This window comes from Lepidochelys kempii, chromosome 6 (assembly GCF_965140265.1).
Source record: "Lepidochelys kempii isolate rLepKem1 chromosome 6, rLepKem1.hap2, whole genome shotgun sequence".
NCBI classification, from domain to species: Eukaryota; Metazoa; Chordata; order Testudines; family Cheloniidae; genus Lepidochelys; species Lepidochelys kempii.
The window spans coordinates 4,710,445-4,727,979 of NC_133261.1; the positions used below are offsets into that span (position 1 = coordinate 4,710,445).

Consider the following 17,535-nt stretch of genomic DNA (forward strand, 5'->3'; position numbering starts at 1 on the left):
AATGGGCAACTGGCTGCCCAGAGTAAGACAGGAGTGCACATGCCCTGCCCTTGAGGCAGCAACATAAGGAGCTTCTACTGCAAAAACATAGGCACCAAGTCAGGTTAGGCACCTAAAGGGGTCAGCAGCAGCCATGCAGAGGTTTTGTGAATCTCAGTGCACCTAAGTCTGGGGGTTAGGCACATAAGTACCTTTGTGGATCTGGGCTAGAGAGACTCAGGCAAGGAAAATTACATTACTAGTGATAGCAGCAGTGTTCGAAAAGGATCACACTACACTAACGAAGTGAATTTCTCCAAGATCTAACTGCCTATACGTTCCAGCGGAACAGAACTTACAAGAGTGACTCAGTCAGTGAATAAACTTTACTCGGGCTAGAACAGCCGCTAGAAAGAACTGCACCACAACTAACATTCAGCGTCTCTCCGAGATCTAGCTGCCTCGTTGTGCAAGAACCCTTTCAGCAACAGCACCACCCGCTGTGCAGCGAGAGGGTGCGACTGGGGATGGAATGAGGATTGGGACTGAATCCTCAGCCCCAGAGGGTGAGAAGGGTCCCAGGGGGAGAAGAAGGAGGAGGTGACTAAATGAAAGGGATGACTTATCTGCCTCTCCAGATTGGCTCATATTTTGGGGGTACACTGTGCGCTGTGGACCTCGACAGAGATGGGAACACGGACCTGGTTCTAATCGGAGCCCCCATGTACCATACACCTCTGAATGGAGGACGGGTCTATAACTGCCTGATTAACTGGCCGGTAAGAAAGAGGATGGAGCCAGGGGGAAGATGGCTGGCCTGGGGTTCTTCTTTGCCTGCACTGCCATGGGGTTGTGATGCTGGGACAATTAGCATGGCAGTAACAGGTGTGGTGCTCCAGGAAGTAGGATGGGGGGGAATCATTCAGGGAAGCTTTTCCCTGCCAGTCAGTTCTGGCCACGATGCCCCAGAGCGGTGCCAAGGAGCGCTTTGCTGCAGAGCAAGGGAAAGATGGTCAGTAGGGGCAGGGGTACTCTCTGCTGGAAGTCAGTGCTGATCCTTTCCCCATGTGTTTCCTTCGATGGGGCCTGCAGGGGATGACACTGATCTGCACCAAGACACTGCAGGGGCAGATGGGGCAGGCGTTCGGACGCTTTGGGGCCAGCATGTCCGAAATCGGGGACATCAGCGGGGACGGACAGACGGATGTGGCCATCGGGGCCCCCATGGAGAGCGACAATAGCGGGGCCTTGTACATCTTCCATGGGGAAAAGGGAGGCCTCAATCCCCAGTATAGACAGGTGAGCCCAGCTCCTGGGGGGAGGGGTCACCACAAAGCCCCGAAGAGACATGATGGGGCCCCATAGCCCCCTAGTGCCTATTAGCCTGTAGCTGCTGCTTTCCCATCCCTCACCCTCCACTGCCCCCAAGTGCCCATTGTACAGTACAGCCGCCCCTTGCCCACCCCTCACCCTCCACTGCCCCCTAGTGCCCATTGTACAGTACAGCCGCCCCTTGCCCACCCCTCACCCTCCACTGCCCCCTAGTGCCCATTGTACAGTACAGCCACCCCTTTCCCACCCCTCACCCTCCACTGCCCCCTAGTGCCCATTGTACAGTACAGCCGCCCCTTGCCCACCCCTCACCCTCCACTGCCCCCTAGTGCCCATTGTACAGTACAGCCGCCCCTTTCCCACCCCTCACCCTCCGCTGCCCCCTAGTGCCCATTGTACAGTACAGCCACCCCTTTCCTACCCCTCACTCTCCGCTAACCCCGAGTGCCCATTATACAGAACAGCCGCCCCTTTCCCACCCCTCACCCTACGCTGCCCCCTAGTGCCCATTGTACAGTACAGCCGCCCCTTTCCCACCCCTCACTCTCCGCTAACCCCGAGTGCCCATTATACAGAACAGCCGCCCCTTTCCCACCCCTCACTCTCCGCTGCCCCCTAGTGCCCATTGTACAGTACAGCCACCCCTTTCCCATCCCTCACCCTCTGCTGCCTCCTAGTGCCCATTGTACAGTACAGCCGCCCCTTTCCTACCTCTCACCCTCCGCTGCCCCCTAGTGCCCATTGTACAGAACAGCCGCCCCTTTCCCATCCCTCACCCTCCGCTGCCCCCTAGTGCCCATTGTACAGAACAGCCGCCCCTTTCCCACCCCTCACTCTCCGCTGCCCCCTAGTGCCCATTGTACAGAACAGCCGCCCCTTTCCCACCCCTCACCCTCCACTGCCCCCTAGTGCCCATTGTACAGAACAGCCGCCCCTTTCCCATCCCTCACCCTCCACTGCCCCCTAGTGCCCATTATACAGAACAGCTGCCCCTTCCCCACCCCTTACTTCTCTCTCTGCCCCACAGCGCATAGAGGGGTCACAGTTTCCCAGCAGGCTGCACTACTTTGGCCAGGCCGCCAGTGGCGGGACAGACCTGACGGGGGACGGACTGCCAGACATCGCGGTGGGGGCACAAGGGCAGGTCCTGCTGCTGAGGTGAGTTACTCTGTGTCGTTGCGCTGCTCCACATGGCAGTCACAGACAGCACCAGTGCATGTGTGTGTGTGTGTGACTGCTGCCCCCTGCTGGAGAATGGCACAAGGACAGCTCTGCTGCTCCCTTCTCTGCCCCCCAGCATCTCCTCTAGCAGAGCTGCGTGTCCATATCCCATCTCCCTGGGGTGCTGTGAGCACATCCAGGCTGGGTGGGAGGATCAGGGGAGGGAGGCAGCCTGGCCCCATTGCAGGGAGCAGCTGGGTGATGATTCTGTTCCTCCCATGGCAGGTCCCGGCCGGTGCTCAGAGTCGGGGTCTCCATCAGCTTCCAGCCCCCCATGATCCCAACCTCGGCCTTCGCCTGCCAGGAGCAAGAGCAGCTTGACACGGAGGCCAGCAGGGCAAATATCTGCTTCACCGTCACTAAGGGCACCAGGGACAGCCTAGGTCAGACCAAACCCACCCCCCGCTCCCCTCCCCGCTAAGAGAGACAGTCTCCTGCCCTGGGGTTGGATTGGAAACAGCGCCCTCTAGGGGGGAAAGGCCCGATGTCTCATTCCCCACCCCCCTGAGCCAGCCAGTGCCCCATGCTGGAATTGGATTGGAGCCAGTGCCCCCTAGAGGGGAAAAGCCCCATATTCCATTCCCACCTCCTGAGCCAGCCAGTCCCTGCCCTGGGGCCAGATTGGAGCTGGTGCCAAGGCCCCCTGTTCTGTGTCCCATTAACGATCCTGCTCTCACGTCTCTCTGACCCTTATTTCTCCTCTGTGATAGGCAACGGGATCTCCAGCACCATCCAGTACAGCCTGTCCTTGGACCCCGGGAGGACGAAGATCCGAGCCGCCTTCGACTCCACCGGCCCCGTCCTGAGCAGGGAACTGCGGCTCGGCATTGAGACGAAATGTGATCCGTATAAGATAAAGCTACCTGTGAGCACAGGGGACCCAGCTCCTTCCCCTCCCACTGTGTCTGCCCCTCCAACCCTGTCCCTTGCTCCCAAATCACCCAGAGAACAAACCTCTCTATGGATCCCACCTTTCCTCATGGGTCCCTACGTGTCTGTCTCTCCAGCTCTGCCCTGAGGACACCCTGACTCCCATCACCCTACGCCTCAACTACACCCTGACGGGGGAACCCATCACTGCCGCCAGCCGCCTCAGACCCATCCTGAGTGAGGACTCCACGCGGGTGTCTGCAGGCTCGGTAAGGCTGCCGGGGCCAGGCAAAGGGGTTTGTGATGGTCTGCAGAGGTTTTAGTGGGTGTGCTTTTGGTTACAGCACCGGTGCAGACTGTAGCAATGCTTGGTGTTAATGTGTGCGATTGTCGTGCGGGCGAGTGTTTGAGGGTTTAGGGGTTGTGCCGTTGGTGACATTGTTGATTCAGACTGCGGTGAGCTTGGTGAGGTTATCGTCTGAGGTTGGAGCGATTGTGTTGGTGACATTGGTTTAGATTAGACCGTACTGGTCTTGATGGCAGTGTGAGGTGAGGTTATAGTGGTTTTGTTGGTGTTGACATTGCTGGTTCAGACTATACTGACCTTGGTGACTGTCTGAGGCACGGTGGGAGTGACTGTGTTGTAGATGCTGACATTGGTACAGAATATATTGGTGGTGGTGGGGAGATCAGTGGTGTTGGTGACCATGTTGGTTGAGGATGTTGTGGCTGTGTTGTAAGTTACATGTTGGGACTGTACTGGTAGGTGGTTGCAGTTTAGACTGTGATGTTGGCGGAAGTGTAGTCTTAGGTAGAGTGGGTGAGTTGTTGTGACAGTGTTGGTTCAGATTGTATTGATACTGATTGTGGTTGTGGTTGAGACTATAGAGGTTTTGGTTGCGATGGCAGTGTCTGCATTGTTGGTAACGGTGTTGTTTCAGATTACATTTTTCGTGGTGGCTGATGAGATTGTAACGGTGTTGGTTACAGTGTTGGCTGAGATGGTAGTGATTATGATGCTGGTCACGGTGTTGGTTAACACTTTATTGATTGTGGTGGTGATGGCAGAGTTGGTCGTGTGGTTCATAGTGTTGGCAGAGGTGGCGGCAGCTGCAATGCTGGTGAAACTGTCAAATCAGTATTGGGGCTGGCGGTTGTTGAGGCTGAGAATGCAGTGGTGGTGGGGACAGTGTTGCGGGAGGTTATTGCGGGTGTGTTCGTGGTGACGGTGTTAGTTCACACTGCACTGGTAGTGGTGGTGACAATTGAGATTGGAGGATGAGTGACAATGTTGACTGAGTTTCACTCCAATTCCCTCGCACCCACCCTGCTCCCTGCTTTCTCCCCGCAACCCCTTCCTGGATCTCTCTCTAGCTCCCGTTTGAGAAGGACTGTGGCAGTGACAAAGTCTGCACTGATGAACTACAAATTTCCTTCAATTTCTCAGGGTAAGAGAATTTCTTCACCCACTCTGCTTCCTCCCCCACACTCCATGGTGAGGCCTGTCTACTCCATCAGGCCTCAGACCATACCACATTTCCATATGGCTTCTGAGTGGGAACCATTATAGGAAGCTCACAGAGCTGTTAGGGCACTGCCCTGAGGAAGCTCACCCCTTTCTCTCCCCCTTAGCTTGAGCACCCTGGTGGTGGGGGTCATCCCCGAACTCAACATCACCGTCTCCATCCAGAACCGCGGGGAGAATTCCTACAGCACCATGGTGCGGTTCTTCTACCCGGCCGCGCTGTCCTACCGCCGGGTCCTGCTGCTCCAGGTACCACCCAATCCTCCCAAACACTGCAGGCATGGGGGGCAGGACACAGGGGATGGATGTGAGAGATCAGCTGGTGCAGAAAGCAGGCAGGGGCTCAGTAGGGGCCGCTGTGCTGCAGGGGGCAGGCAGGGGGCTCAGCAGGGGGCGCTGTGCTGCAGGGTGTGGGCGGGGGGCTCAGCAGGGGGCGCTGTGCTGCAGGGGGCAGGGGGCTCAGTAGGGGCCGCTGTGCTGCAGGGAGCAGGCAGGGGGCTCAGCAGGGGGCGCTGTGCTGCAGGGGGCAGGGGGCTCAGTAGGGGCCGCTGTGCTGCAGGGGGCAGGCAGGGGGCTCAGCAGGGGGCGCTATGCTGCAGGGCATGGGCGGGGGGCTCTGCAGGGGGCGCTGTGCTGCAGGGGGCAGGGGGCTCAGCAGGGGGCGCTGTGCTGCAGGGGGCAGGCAGGGGGCTCAGCAGGGGGTGCTGTGCTGCAGGGGGCAGGCAGGGGGCTCAGTAGGGGGCGCTGTGCTGCAGGGCATGGGCGGGGGGCTCTGCAGGGGGCGCTGTGCTGCAGGGGGCAGGGGGCTCAGCAGGGGGCGCTGGGCTGCAGGGGGCAGGCAGGGGGCTCAGCAGGGGGCGCTGTGCTGCAGGGCATGGGCGGGGGGCTCTGCAGGGGGCGCTGTGCTGCAGGGGGCAGGGGGCTCAGCAGGGGGCGCTGGGCTGCAGGGGGCAGGCAGGGGGCTCAGCAGGGGGTGCTGTGCTGCAGGGCGTGGGCGGGGGGCTCTGCAGGGGGCGCTGTGCTGCAGGGGGCAGGGGGCTCGGCAGGGGGCTCAGCAGGGGGCGCTGGGCTGCAGGGGGCAGGCAGGGGGCTCAGCAGGGGGTGCTGTGCTGCAGGGCGTGGGCGGGGGGCTCTGCAGGGGGCGCTGTGCTGCAGGGGGCAGGTGGGGGCTCGGCAGGGGGCTCTGTGGGCCACATCTCTCACTGGCTGGTCTCCCGTGCTCAGTCTAACAGGAGAGCCGTGGCCGTTAAGTGCAGCTCGGCCGTGGGCTCTGAGGAGCAGACTCAGAGAAACAGCACCTGCCACATCAACCACCCCATCTTCTGGAGCGGGGCTGAGGTAGGGATGGGCCCTGGCCAGGGGTGAGCCCAGCTGAGAGCAGAGAGGGGCAGTTCCCTGGGGTCAGCCCAGCCCGTGACAAGCGATGTGCTGGGGAAAGCTCCCTGGAGAGCCCGCGAGTCAGTGCAAACAGAGCCCTGAGGTCACTCCGGGGCTGGGGTCAGGCCCTGCTGGGGCTGCAAACCAAGGGCCAGACTTGGGGGGCTGGAAATCAGGCTTCACTGGGGGAGAAAATAATGAGGGGAGGGGCTGTTCCCTCCCACATTTGGGGTCCTTAAAAGAAGCGACTCGGGGTGGGGGGGGGAGGGAGGCGACCGTGGCTCAGTAAAAGACAAGGGAAAGGGAAGGAGCCAGCATCATTGTCATGGCTGCCCCCAAACCCGTCCCCTCGGACCCAGCGTGACACCACTGGGCCTTTCGTCATCCTGATCCTGAGAGGTGTCCTGATCCGACTGGGCCAGGCCCAGGGAGAGGGACCCACTTGCCCCTGCCCCCGGCGAGATCCAGACACCACCTGGGATGGGCGACTTTGTCTCCCCACCCCTGCCCCATGGGCTCCTTCCCTTCCCCGCCTTCTTTCTTCTCTTCTCGCTCCCCTCCGTCTCAGGAGCGTCTGGCTGAGCCGGCCACGCCTGTGTGTGGTGCTCGCTGCCGGGAGCCGGGGCTCAGGACGGCGGCGAAATCCAGCGCCCGCACCAGCCCGAGGCTGGCCCCGCTTGCCAGCTCTCGGAGCGGCTGCTCCGGGGTCTCTCCAGCAGGGAGGCTGCCGGCGAGGGGCAGCAGGGGCCGCAGAAGGGGCATTTTCTCCCTGCGCTGCTCTTTGCTCTCCCCACTTGTGCCTCTGCCCGGTGTTGTCCACCGGGAACCGGGGCTGGACTTTAACCCCCGCGCCCAGGCCTGCTCCAGCCCCTCCACTAACCTCCTCTCCTCCCCCAGCGGCCAGGGATTGCGTCCAGAGCCGCTCAGACGACGGGGGGAGGATAAAACACTCTCTCCAGGCGCCGGGCAGGGGGAGGATAAAAGTCTTGCTGAACACGTTACAGTGCCAAGGCCTTAGCTGATTTCTTCTGCGACTGTGAGACAAGGACGGTGAATGGGGTGTGGCCACGGCACGGAGCCGGCTGAGGTCTCTGGATCCCAAACCGGGTTAATGCTGTCTGGCAGGGACAGGGTCATGTTGACACTTTTGCCTCTCTGGGCCCATTTATACCATCTAAGTTGATACAACAGACCCCCTGATCCCCTGTGCCTCCCCCACCCCGCAGTCTCTGGCAGTTCCCCAGGCCCTGAGCCCAGCAGCTCTCAACCCCTGTGTGTTTTCCAGGCCGTCTTCGTGGCCACCTTCGATGTCTCCTCTGAGGCCGACCTGGGGGACAGGCTGCAGATCACGGCCAATGCCAGCAGGTGAGGGGGCCGTGCAGGGCCAGGGGGCGGGGTGGGGGCAATGGGAGAGGGCCATACAGGCAACAGGGCAGGGCAGAGGCCGGATTTTAGCATTGAGAAGGAAGAAAACAAAGTAAGAAAGGATACAGCCATGGGTAGGAGAATGGATATAAGGAGGCAGGGCAGTGTGGATACCAGTCTAATAGGTCATACTGGCTGTAGAATGACCGGGCCTAATCGGGTACAGAATGTGAGCGAGGCCAAACAGCAAAAATTAAGATGTTTGTACACCAATGTGAGGAGCCGAGGTAACAAAATGGAGGAACTAGAGTTACTGGTGCAGGAAGTGAAACCAGATAAAGGGATAACAGAAACAGGGTGGAATAGGAGTCATGACTGGGCTACAGGTGTTGAAGGGTAGGTGCTGTTTAGGAAAGACCGAAATAAAGGCAAAGGTGGTGGAGTAGCACTGTATATCAATGATGAGGTAGAACGTAAAGAAATAAGAAGCGATGAAATGGATAAGACAGAGTCTGTCTGGGCAAAAATCACATTGGGAAGAAAACTACTAGATCCTCCCCTGGGATAGTGCTTGGGGTGTGCTAGAGACCGCCGGGATCTAATTTGGATATGGATAGAGCCCTCTTTAATGTTTTTAATGAAGTAAATACTAATGGAAACTGTGTGATCATGAGAGACTTTAACTTCTTAGATATAGACTGGAGGACGAGTGCTAGTAATAAAAATAGGACTCAGATTTTCCTAGATGCGATAGCTGATGGATTCCTTCATCAAGTAGTTGCTGAACCGACTAGAGGGGATGCCATTTTAGATTTGGTTTTGGTGAATAGTGAGGACCTCATAGAAGAAATGGTTGTAGGGGATAATCTTGGTTCAAGTGATCATGAGCTAATTCAGGTCAAAATGAACGAAAGGATTAACAAAAATAAATCTGCAACTAGGGTTTTTGATTTCAAAAGGGCTGACTTTCAAAAATTAAGGAAATTAGTTAGGGAAGTGGATTGGACTGAAGAATTTATGGATCTAAAGGTAGAGGAGGCCTGGGATTATTTAAAATCAAAGCTGCAGAAGCTATCGGAAGCCTGCATCCCAAGAAAGGGGAACAAATTCATCGGCAGGAGTTGTAGACCAAGCTGGATGAGCAAGCATCTCAGAGAGGTGATTAAGAAAAAGCAGAAAGCATACAGGAAGTAGAAGATGGGAGGGATCAGCAAGGAAAGCTACCTTATTGAGGTCAGAACATGTAGGGATAAAGTGAGACAGGCTAAAAGTCAAGTAGAGTTGGACCTTGCAAAGGGAATTAAAACCAATAGTAAAAGGTTCTGTCGCCATATAAATAAGAAAAAAACAAAGAAAGAAGAAGTGGGACTGCTAAACACTGAGAATGGAGTGGAGGTCAAGGATAATCTAGGCATGGCCCAATATCTAAACAAATACTTTGCCTCAGTCTTTAATAAGACTAAAGGGGATCTTAGGGATAATGGTAGCATGACAAATGGGAATGAGGATATGGAGGTAGATATTACCATATCTGAGGTAGAAGCGAAACTCAAACAGCTTACTGGGACTAAATTGGGGGGCCCAGATAATCTTCATCCAAGAATATTAAAGGAATTGGCACATGAAATTGCAAGCCCATTAGCAAGAATTTTTAATGAATCTGTAAACTCAGGGGTTGTACTATATGATTGGAGAATTGCTAACATAGTTCCTATTTTTAAGAAAGGGAAAAAAGTGATCCGGGTAATTATAGGCCTGTTAGTTTGACATCTGTAGTAGGCAAGGTCTTGGAAAAAATTTTGAAGGAGAAGGTAGTTAAGGACATTGAAGTCAATGGTAAATGGGACAAAATACAACATGGTTTTACAAAAGGTAGATCGTGCCAAACCAACCCGATCTCCTTCTTTGAGAAAGTAATAAATTTTTTAGACAAAGGAAACGCAGTGGATCTAATTTACCTCGATTTCAGTAAGGCATTTGATATCATGCCACAGGGGGAATTATTAGTTAAATTGGATAAGATGGGGATCAATAGGAAAATTGAAAGGTGGATAAGGAATTGGTTAAAGAGGAGACTACAACGGGTCCTCCTGAAAGGTGAACTGTCAGGCTGGAGGGAGGTTACCAGTGGAGTTCCTCAAGGATCGGTTTTGGGACCAATCTTATTTAATCTTTTTATTACTGACCTCAGCACAAAAAGTGGGAGTGTGCTAATAAAGTTTGCGGATGATACAAAGCTAGGAGGTATTGCCAATTTAGAGAAGGACTGGGATATCCTACAGGAGGATCTGGATGACCTTGTAAATTGGAGTAATAGTAATAGGATGAAATTTAATAGTGAGAAGTGTAAGGTCATGCATTTAGGGATTAATAACAAGAATTTTAGTTATAAGCTAGGGACGCATCAATTAGAAGTAACGGAGGAGGAAAAGGACCTTGGAGTATTGGTTGATCATAGGATGACTATGAGCCGCCAATGTCATAAGGCTGTTAAAAAAGCTAATGCAGTCTTGGGATGCATCAGGAGAGGTATTTCCAGTAGGGATAAGGAGGTTTTAGTACCATTATACAAGGCACTGGTGAGACCTCACCTGGAATACTGTGTGCAGTTCTGGTCTCCCATGTTTAAGAAGGATGAATTCAAACTGGAACAGGTACAGAGAAGGGCTACTGGGATGATCCGAGGAATGGAAAACTTGTCTTATGAAAGGAGACTCAGGGAGCTTGGCTTGTTTAGCCTAACTAAAAGAAGGTTGAGGGGAGATATGATTGCTCTCTATAAATATATCAGAGGGATAAGTACTGGAGAGGGAGAGGAATTATTTAAGCTCAGTACCAATGTGGATACAAGAACAAATGGATATAAACTGGCCACTAGGAAGTTTAGACTTGAAATTAGACGAAGGTTTCTAACCATCAGAGGAGTGAAGTTTTGGAATAGCCTTCCAAGGGAAGCAGTGGGGCCAAAGATCTATCTGGCTTTAAGATTAAACTCAATAAGTTTATGGAGGAGATGGTATGATGGGATAACATGGTTTTGGTAATTAAATATTCATGGTAAATAGGCCCAATGGCCTGTGATGGGATATTATATGGGGTGGGATTCGAGTTACCCAGGAAAGAATTTTCTGTAGTATCTGGCTGATGAATCTTGCCCATATGCTCAGGGTTTAGCTGATCGCCATATTTGGGGTCGGGAAGGAATTTTCCTCCAGGGCAGATTTGAAGAGGCCCTGGAGGTTTTTCGCCTTCCTCTGTAGCATGGGGCACGGGTCACTTGTTGGAGGATTCTCTGCTCCTTGAAGTCTTTAAACTACGATTTGAGGACTTCAGTAGCTCAGATATAGGTGTGAGGTTTTTTGCAGGAGTGGGTGGGTGAAATTCTGTGGCTTGCATTGTGCAGGAGGTCAGACTAGATGATCATAATGGTCCCTTCTGACCTAAATATCTATGAATCTATGAATCCGTGATGCAGCCTCCCTGCACAGTTATCTGCCTGCATCTCCTCACGTCTCTCCCCTTTGCCCTCCACTCCCCCCAGTGACAATGGCGGCCCCATCACCGAGCGCATGAATCACCGGGCAGAGCTGCCGGTCAAGTACGGCATCTTCGTCATCCTCAACAGGTAGGTCCGTGCGGAGACAGAGGGGAGAGCGCCCCCTGCTGGGCCCCCTGTTCCTTGCAACACAGCGCCCCCTAGCGCTGCACGGGGTCATAGGCGCCAGTGCTGATTGCAAGGGGAGAGCGCCCCCTATTGAGCCCTTCCCTGTAGCACAGCGCCCCCTTCTGGACATGACACCCCACCGCCACTCTCCAGCCCCATCCAGCACACTCCCGTCTCTCTCCTTCCTTCCGTCCTTTTCCTCCCCCAGCCTCGAGGAGTCGACCAAGTACGTCAACTTCTCCGCCGAGGAGGCAGGGACAAGTGTGCAAGTGACACATGGGTACGAGGTGAGGCCGGCGGCACAGAGTGCGAGGGGGAGATGGGGCAAGAGGGAGGGAGTGGAAGTGGTTTAATGGGATCTAGTAGGTTAGAGCACGGAGGGGTGGGGGTGGGCAGGGAGCCAGGACTCCTGGGTTCTATCCCCAGCTCTGGCAGGGGATTGGGGTCTGAGGGTCAGAGCGGGGGCTGGGGATCAGAGCTCCTGGGTTCTCTTCCTGCAGTGCCCTGTAGCGAGTCTGTTTCTTTCAGGTCAAGAACCTGCGGCAGCGAAGCGTCCCCATCTCGGTCACGTTCCAGTTCCCCGTGGAGCTGAGCGGGGTCCGGGTGTGGGACGCCTCTGAGGTCGTCCCCTCCAAGGTACCTGCCTCTCCCTGCCCTTGTGTGTGTGAGATGGGCCCAGTGACACCTGCTCGGCCCTACAGCGCCCCCTGCTGGGACAGGCTGCTTACGGGGGAAACACACCCTGTCCCCACCCCCTAAACCAGCCAGTCCCCTGTCCTAGGGCCGGATTAGAGCCAGTGCCCCATAGAGGGGAAAGGCCCTGGGTCCCCTTCCCGCCCCCGTTAACACCGTGTCTCTCTCCCTCCCCAGCCCCAGCTGGCTCAGTGCACCAGTGAGGCTGAAACGCCCGGTTCGAAGGACTTTGTGAAGCAGATGAGCGAGCGCCCCCTGCTGGTGAGTACAGGCTGGCGCGGGTCCCAGCAGCCCCTTCCCCTCCGCACTAACACAGACAGCGAGTGGGGGGCTGAGCTGGGGGAGCGACCCCTGCTATAAACAGACCCAGACCCTCATGGCCATGCTGAGCCCCTGCATGCCCCCTGCCTCACCCGGCGATACCCTTCTGCACCCAGGACTGCTCTGTGGCCACCTGTAAGAAGATCCGGTGCAGAATCGCCTCCCTGGAAATGCAGCAGCCGCTGGAGTTTATGATCAAAGGGAACGTCAGCTTCCAGTGGGTCTCCCAGGTACGAGAGCTGCCTCTGCCTCCTGGCACGAGATGAGGGATCCCCCTACCCCCTGTGTAAACAACTCCTCTTCCCCTCCCCAGAGGTGGCTGCATCTCAGTGCCGGGCAAGGGATTGCCCCTGTGTGAATGGCCTGTAAATTGCTCTGGGTCCCTCTGGGTTGTTGCTCCGGCCTGGTTTGTGCCATTTCTGGTCAGGGACGGTGAATTTATCTGTTCCAGACTCAGCAGCAGAAAGTGAGTCTGGTGAGCGAGGCCCAGATTGAATACGAGGAGAGGAAATACACCCAGAAGGACGGATTCATCCAGCGCCAGGTACCAGAGTGACTGTGCCCGGGATAGAGAGAGCATCGGGTAGTGGTTAGAGCTGGGAGCCAGGACTCCTGGGTCCTGTCCCTGCTCTGGATTGAAGTGGGGTCTGGGGGTTTAGAGCAGGGGCGGGTGATGGTGCCAGGACTCCTGGGTCCCCATCTCACAGCTCCTCTCCCGCAGGTGCAGACGGTGGTGGAGCACTCTGAGGTCTATAACTACCTGCCCATCATCGTGGGCAGCAGCGTGGGGGGCCTGGTCCTGCTGGCTCTCATCACTGCAGCCCTCTACAAGGTGAGGGGGGTAGGGCTTGGACCCCTCCCGCACAGCTCATCACCCTGGGGGTGGGGCCTGTGACTCTCCCAGCTGGTGGGGAAGGGGAAAGGGTATTTACTTTGGGGGCTCCCACACCCCAACCCCCAACCAGGCATGAGTCCACCTGTTTCCGGCTGGCTGGCTCTCACCTTCTCTCCCCTCTGTCTCCTTCCAGTTTGGCTTCTTCAAGCGCCAGTACAAGCAGAGGATGGAGGGTGATGGGGCCGAGCCGGCCCAGAGCGGTGCCTCCCCTCCCCCCGGTGCCCCCAAACAATAGCTCCACCCACATCACCCCCCATGGGCTGCTCCAGATCCACACACCAAACTGACAAGCAGGACTTGGAACAAACCTTCAGAGCATCCATGGGGGGCTGGGAGCCAGGACTCCTGAGTTCTATCCCCAATGGTGGGACGGGAGTGGGGTCTAGTGGGTTAGAGCAGGGGGGCTGGAGCCAGGACTCCTGGGTTCTCTCCCAGAAGTGGGAGGGGAGTGGGGTCTAGTGCATTAGAGCGGGAGGGGCTGAGTCTCTCTGCACCTCAGTTTCCCCACTTGTAACGTGGGGAGAATTATCCTGCCATTTTCTATTTATACTGTGAGCTATTTGGCGCACGGCTTGATTCTCACTGTGAAGATGGCACTCCCAGAGTAATGGGGTGCCTTGATCTCAGCTGGACTCCTTGCAGCACCGGGGCCCCCATCTCATTCAGGGTCTCGAGGTGCTATTGGATAACGTCCAATAAAGCCAAGCTCTCGGAGTCATTCGCCTGCCTTGCCTGATATCTCAGGTCGTTTCAAACTATCCCCAAATCCAACGGGTGCGTTTGTGGACGGGAAAGGGGAATGTGGTGTGGCTCCAGGCCAGGCTTCCAGGCCACGCAAAGGGACGAAATCACTCGCACCACGTATTGTCATGGAGCTCTCTGCTCGCAGCTCGACGGTACCTCCTCGTGGCCACTCTGGGGATTAACTCTGCCCGGCCGATGCCCCTTCCAGTGGTTGCATCCCATCACTCTCTGGCACTTTCAGTCTGTGGCCCTGCTCTTGCTGGCTGCTACCTCTTCATGACTTGCCCCTCCGGCCAGCTCACTAAGTGGATTCCTTTGCTGGAGTAGGACACTTTCCAGATCTCTCCAGAGAAAGCACACTCAACTGTCCTCCCACCCACTGCCCTGACCCTGTCCCTCCTGCCATGACCCAGACAGCCTGCTAGCTGGCTGCCCCTGGCAGTGCCCCCCAGCAGGGGAACCCAGACCTTCCCTCTTCGCTGGGTTCCACCCCAGGGCCCTTTACCAAACAGTCAAGGTCTGCACATCTTCCCTAACCTCACTGTTTTCACCCCTGGACCACTTCCTACCTTGCTTCCCCTCATCCTAGTCAGCCCCCTCTCTCCTAGGTCTCATGGATTCCTGCCCCTCCTTTCCTCTCCCTTCCCTGCCACACCTCACTCTGCAGCCCTCTCTTTGGTATCAGGCTCTTGGCTTGATGTAAACTCTGCCTGGTCCCTCACAAATGAGCCTGCATCCAATTAGCAGCCTCCCCGTAGCCTAAATCTCTCCCCTGTTTGCCACTTAATTGGGCCTGCCTGGCCTAATTCAACCCGCTCAGGGCCGGTGTGGGGAGTAAGTCCCTTCACCCTGATTGAAAAGGACACAGTAAATTCCCTCCCCAGCAGATTTACCCTGAGGAACTCCCTGTCACATGACGTGAGGAGGCCAAGCGCTGTGGTTAGGGAGAATGAGAGGTTGGTATAGACCCTGAGCTGTGTGAGGTCGTTTCATAGGAGCTGCAAGCCCTAGCACAAAGTGATGGCAGCTAGCGATCAGTCTAAGCGGCTTATCGAAAGGAAGATCAAGAGGTCACTCGGTTGCGGTGTTAGGAGAAAATCCCATGTTCTAAAGAGCTCTGGCCCTGGGCTCACCCCCCACGTTGCCTCTGACACCACTCCAGCCCCCAGCTGCGCAGCCAGACCCCAGGCTCCAGCCCTGGGCTCAACCTCCACCATTGCTCTGTCCCCCGCTGCTTCCTTCAGCCCTCTACCCAGCCCCCATCCTCCCTGCCCCCTCCACCTCCCCATCTAGGGCTTAATGTGTCCCCTAGCTTGCTGGGGCTGAGTAAGTCTGCTGTGAAAAGTGATATTAACAAATATACAACTATCAGTTTTCACAGTAGCAGACTTACTAGCTAGCAAGTCTGAAAAAAATATCAACCGAAAAAGCAAAACATGCAAAGCACATTATTTGTGTTTCTTGTCTGTTTAGGTCTAAAGAATAGAGACAATTGTACACTATTTTTATTATTGAGTCTGCAAAAAATAACCCTATGTAAATAAATTACAGTGATTTGGACATGGGTACGAGCATATTTATTTGTTTTTCCTAAAGTTAATTACATATTTTAGGAAAAACTGTCAGAGCGACCACCAGCAAGAGTTGATGGCCACTCGCTGAGGCCACCAAAAAATTTGTTGTGAGAAGCCCTGATCTAGTCTGACCTCCTGTCTAACACGGGCCATAGGACTGCCCTGAATTCGTCCTGGTTTGAAGCAGAGCAGTGGATCTCTCAGAAAAGAGCAACCCATCTTGAGTTACAAATCGCCAGTGACAGAGAATTCACCGTGGCCTTTAGTACATTGTTCCAAAAGTTATTATCCAATGAAGTGAGCTGTAGCTCACGAAAGCTTATGCTCAAATAAATTGGTTAGTCTCTAAGGTGCCACAAGTACTCCTTTTCTTCCTGTTAAGAATGTTATACCTTATCATAGAATCATAGAAGATTAGGGTTGGAAGAGACCTCAGGAGGTCATCTAGTCCAACCCCCTGCTCAAAGCAGGAGTAACCCCAACTAAATCATCCCAGCCAGGACTTTGTCAAGCCGGGCCTTAAAAACCTCTAAGGATGGAGATTCCACCACCTCCTGAGGGAACCCATTCCAGTGCTTCACCACCCTCCTAGTGAAATAGTTTTTCCTAATATCCAACCTAGACCTCCCCCACTGCAACTTGAGACCATTGCTCCTTGTTCTGTCATCTGCCATCACTGAGAACAGCCGAGCTCCATCCTCTTTGGAACCCCCCTGCAGGTAGTTGAAGGCTGCTATCAAATCCCCCCCTCACTCTTCTCTTCTGCAGACTAAACAAGCCCAGTTCCCTCAGCCTCTCTTCATAAGTCATGTGCCCCAGCCCCTTAATCGTTTTCATTGCCCTCCGCTGGACTCTCTCCAATTTGTCCACATCCTTTCTGTAGTGGGGGCCCCAAAACTGGATAAAATACTCCAGATGTGGCCTCACCAGTGCCAAGTAGAGGGGAATAATCACTTCCCTCCATCTGCTTGCAATTCTCCTATTAATGCAGCACAATATACCGTTAGCATTCTTAGCAACAAGGGCACACTGCTGACTCATATCTAGCTTCTCGTCCACTGTAATCCCCAGGTCCTTCTCTGGAGAACGGCTGCTTAGCCAGTTGGTCCCCAGCCTGTGGCGGTGTGTGGGATTCTTCCATCCTAAGTGCAGGACTCTGCACTTGTCCTTGTTGAACCTCATCAGATTTCTTTTGGCCCAATTTGTCTACGTTATTCTGGACCCTATCCCTACTCTCCAGCGTATCTACCTCTCCCCCCAGTTTAGTGTCATCCGTGAACTTGCTGAGGGTGCAATCCATCCCATCCTCCAGATCATTAATGAAGATGTTGAATAAAACCAGCCCGAGGACAGACCCCTGGGGCACTCCAGTTATTTCCAGTCTGAATTGGTCTAGCTTCAACTTCCAGCCACTGGCTCTTGTTAGAACTTTCTCTGCTAGACTGAAGAGCCCCCTGGTCAGGGCAGCCCCAGGGTTTGAAAGTTTATCTGCAGAGTTTTACCTCCCAACCTGGGTGGAGATGGGGGGTGGAGGTTAAGGGGCACCTTACATGGTCCAAAGCTGATTGCCACACCTCTCCATGGGGCTCCGCTCTGCTCCACCAGCCATCCCATGAATCACTCACTCTGCCAGCCACCCCCATGAGCTGCTCTAGGCGTCCCACAAACTGCTCTGGTCCACCAGCCACTCTGCTTGGCCAGCCATCCCATGAGCCGCTCCAGCCGTCCCACAAACTACTCCACAATACATCTTCAGGCTCTACGACTACTTAACACAACACTCGGTAATTTCAGTTCTTTGTAAGTTGAGCTCTTTTGTGATTTCAGCCTGTAGTAGGGGAGCCTCAGTGCTGGTGCACCATTGGTCTAAAGTGAATTCAGCTCAGCAGCCTGTAACTAGATTCCTAATGGAATCTAAATTAGCTCTGATATTCCACAGTGGCAAGAGGAGGAAGGCCCTTACTAGAAGGACCCC

General features: G+C 55.0%; 1 protein-coding gene across 1 annotated transcript in view; it reads left to right on the plus strand.

The window, feature by feature from the left end:
• The window catches only part of LOC140912356 (integrin alpha-D-like), a 28,269-nt gene extending 12,442 nt beyond the window's left edge, over positions 1-15,827 (plus strand). Inside the window, exons 13-30 of the mRNA XM_073346617.1 lie at positions 618-758; positions 1,072-1,278; positions 2,339-2,469; positions 2,758-2,915; positions 3,243-3,397; positions 3,540-3,671; positions 4,777-4,850; positions 5,035-5,176; positions 6,152-6,265; positions 7,590-7,669; positions 11,211-11,294; positions 11,542-11,620; positions 11,862-11,969; positions 12,204-12,287; positions 12,464-12,577; positions 12,799-12,891; positions 13,069-13,179; positions 13,376-15,827. Of these exons, the coding sequence (XP_073202718.1) occupies positions 618-758; positions 1,072-1,278; positions 2,339-2,469; positions 2,758-2,915; positions 3,243-3,397; positions 3,540-3,671; positions 4,777-4,850; positions 5,035-5,176; positions 6,152-6,265; positions 7,590-7,669; positions 11,211-11,294; positions 11,542-11,620; positions 11,862-11,969; positions 12,204-12,287; positions 12,464-12,577; positions 12,799-12,891; positions 13,069-13,179; positions 13,376-13,477 (2,109 nt within the window). The 3' untranslated portion in view covers positions 13,478-15,827. The remainder of the gene's footprint in view (positions 1-617; positions 759-1,071; positions 1,279-2,338; positions 2,470-2,757; positions 2,916-3,242; positions 3,398-3,539; positions 3,672-4,776; positions 4,851-5,034; positions 5,177-6,151; positions 6,266-7,589; positions 7,670-11,210; positions 11,295-11,541; positions 11,621-11,861; positions 11,970-12,203; positions 12,288-12,463; positions 12,578-12,798; positions 12,892-13,068; positions 13,180-13,375) is intronic.
• The last annotated feature ends 1,708 nt before the right edge of the window (positions 15,828-17,535 follow it).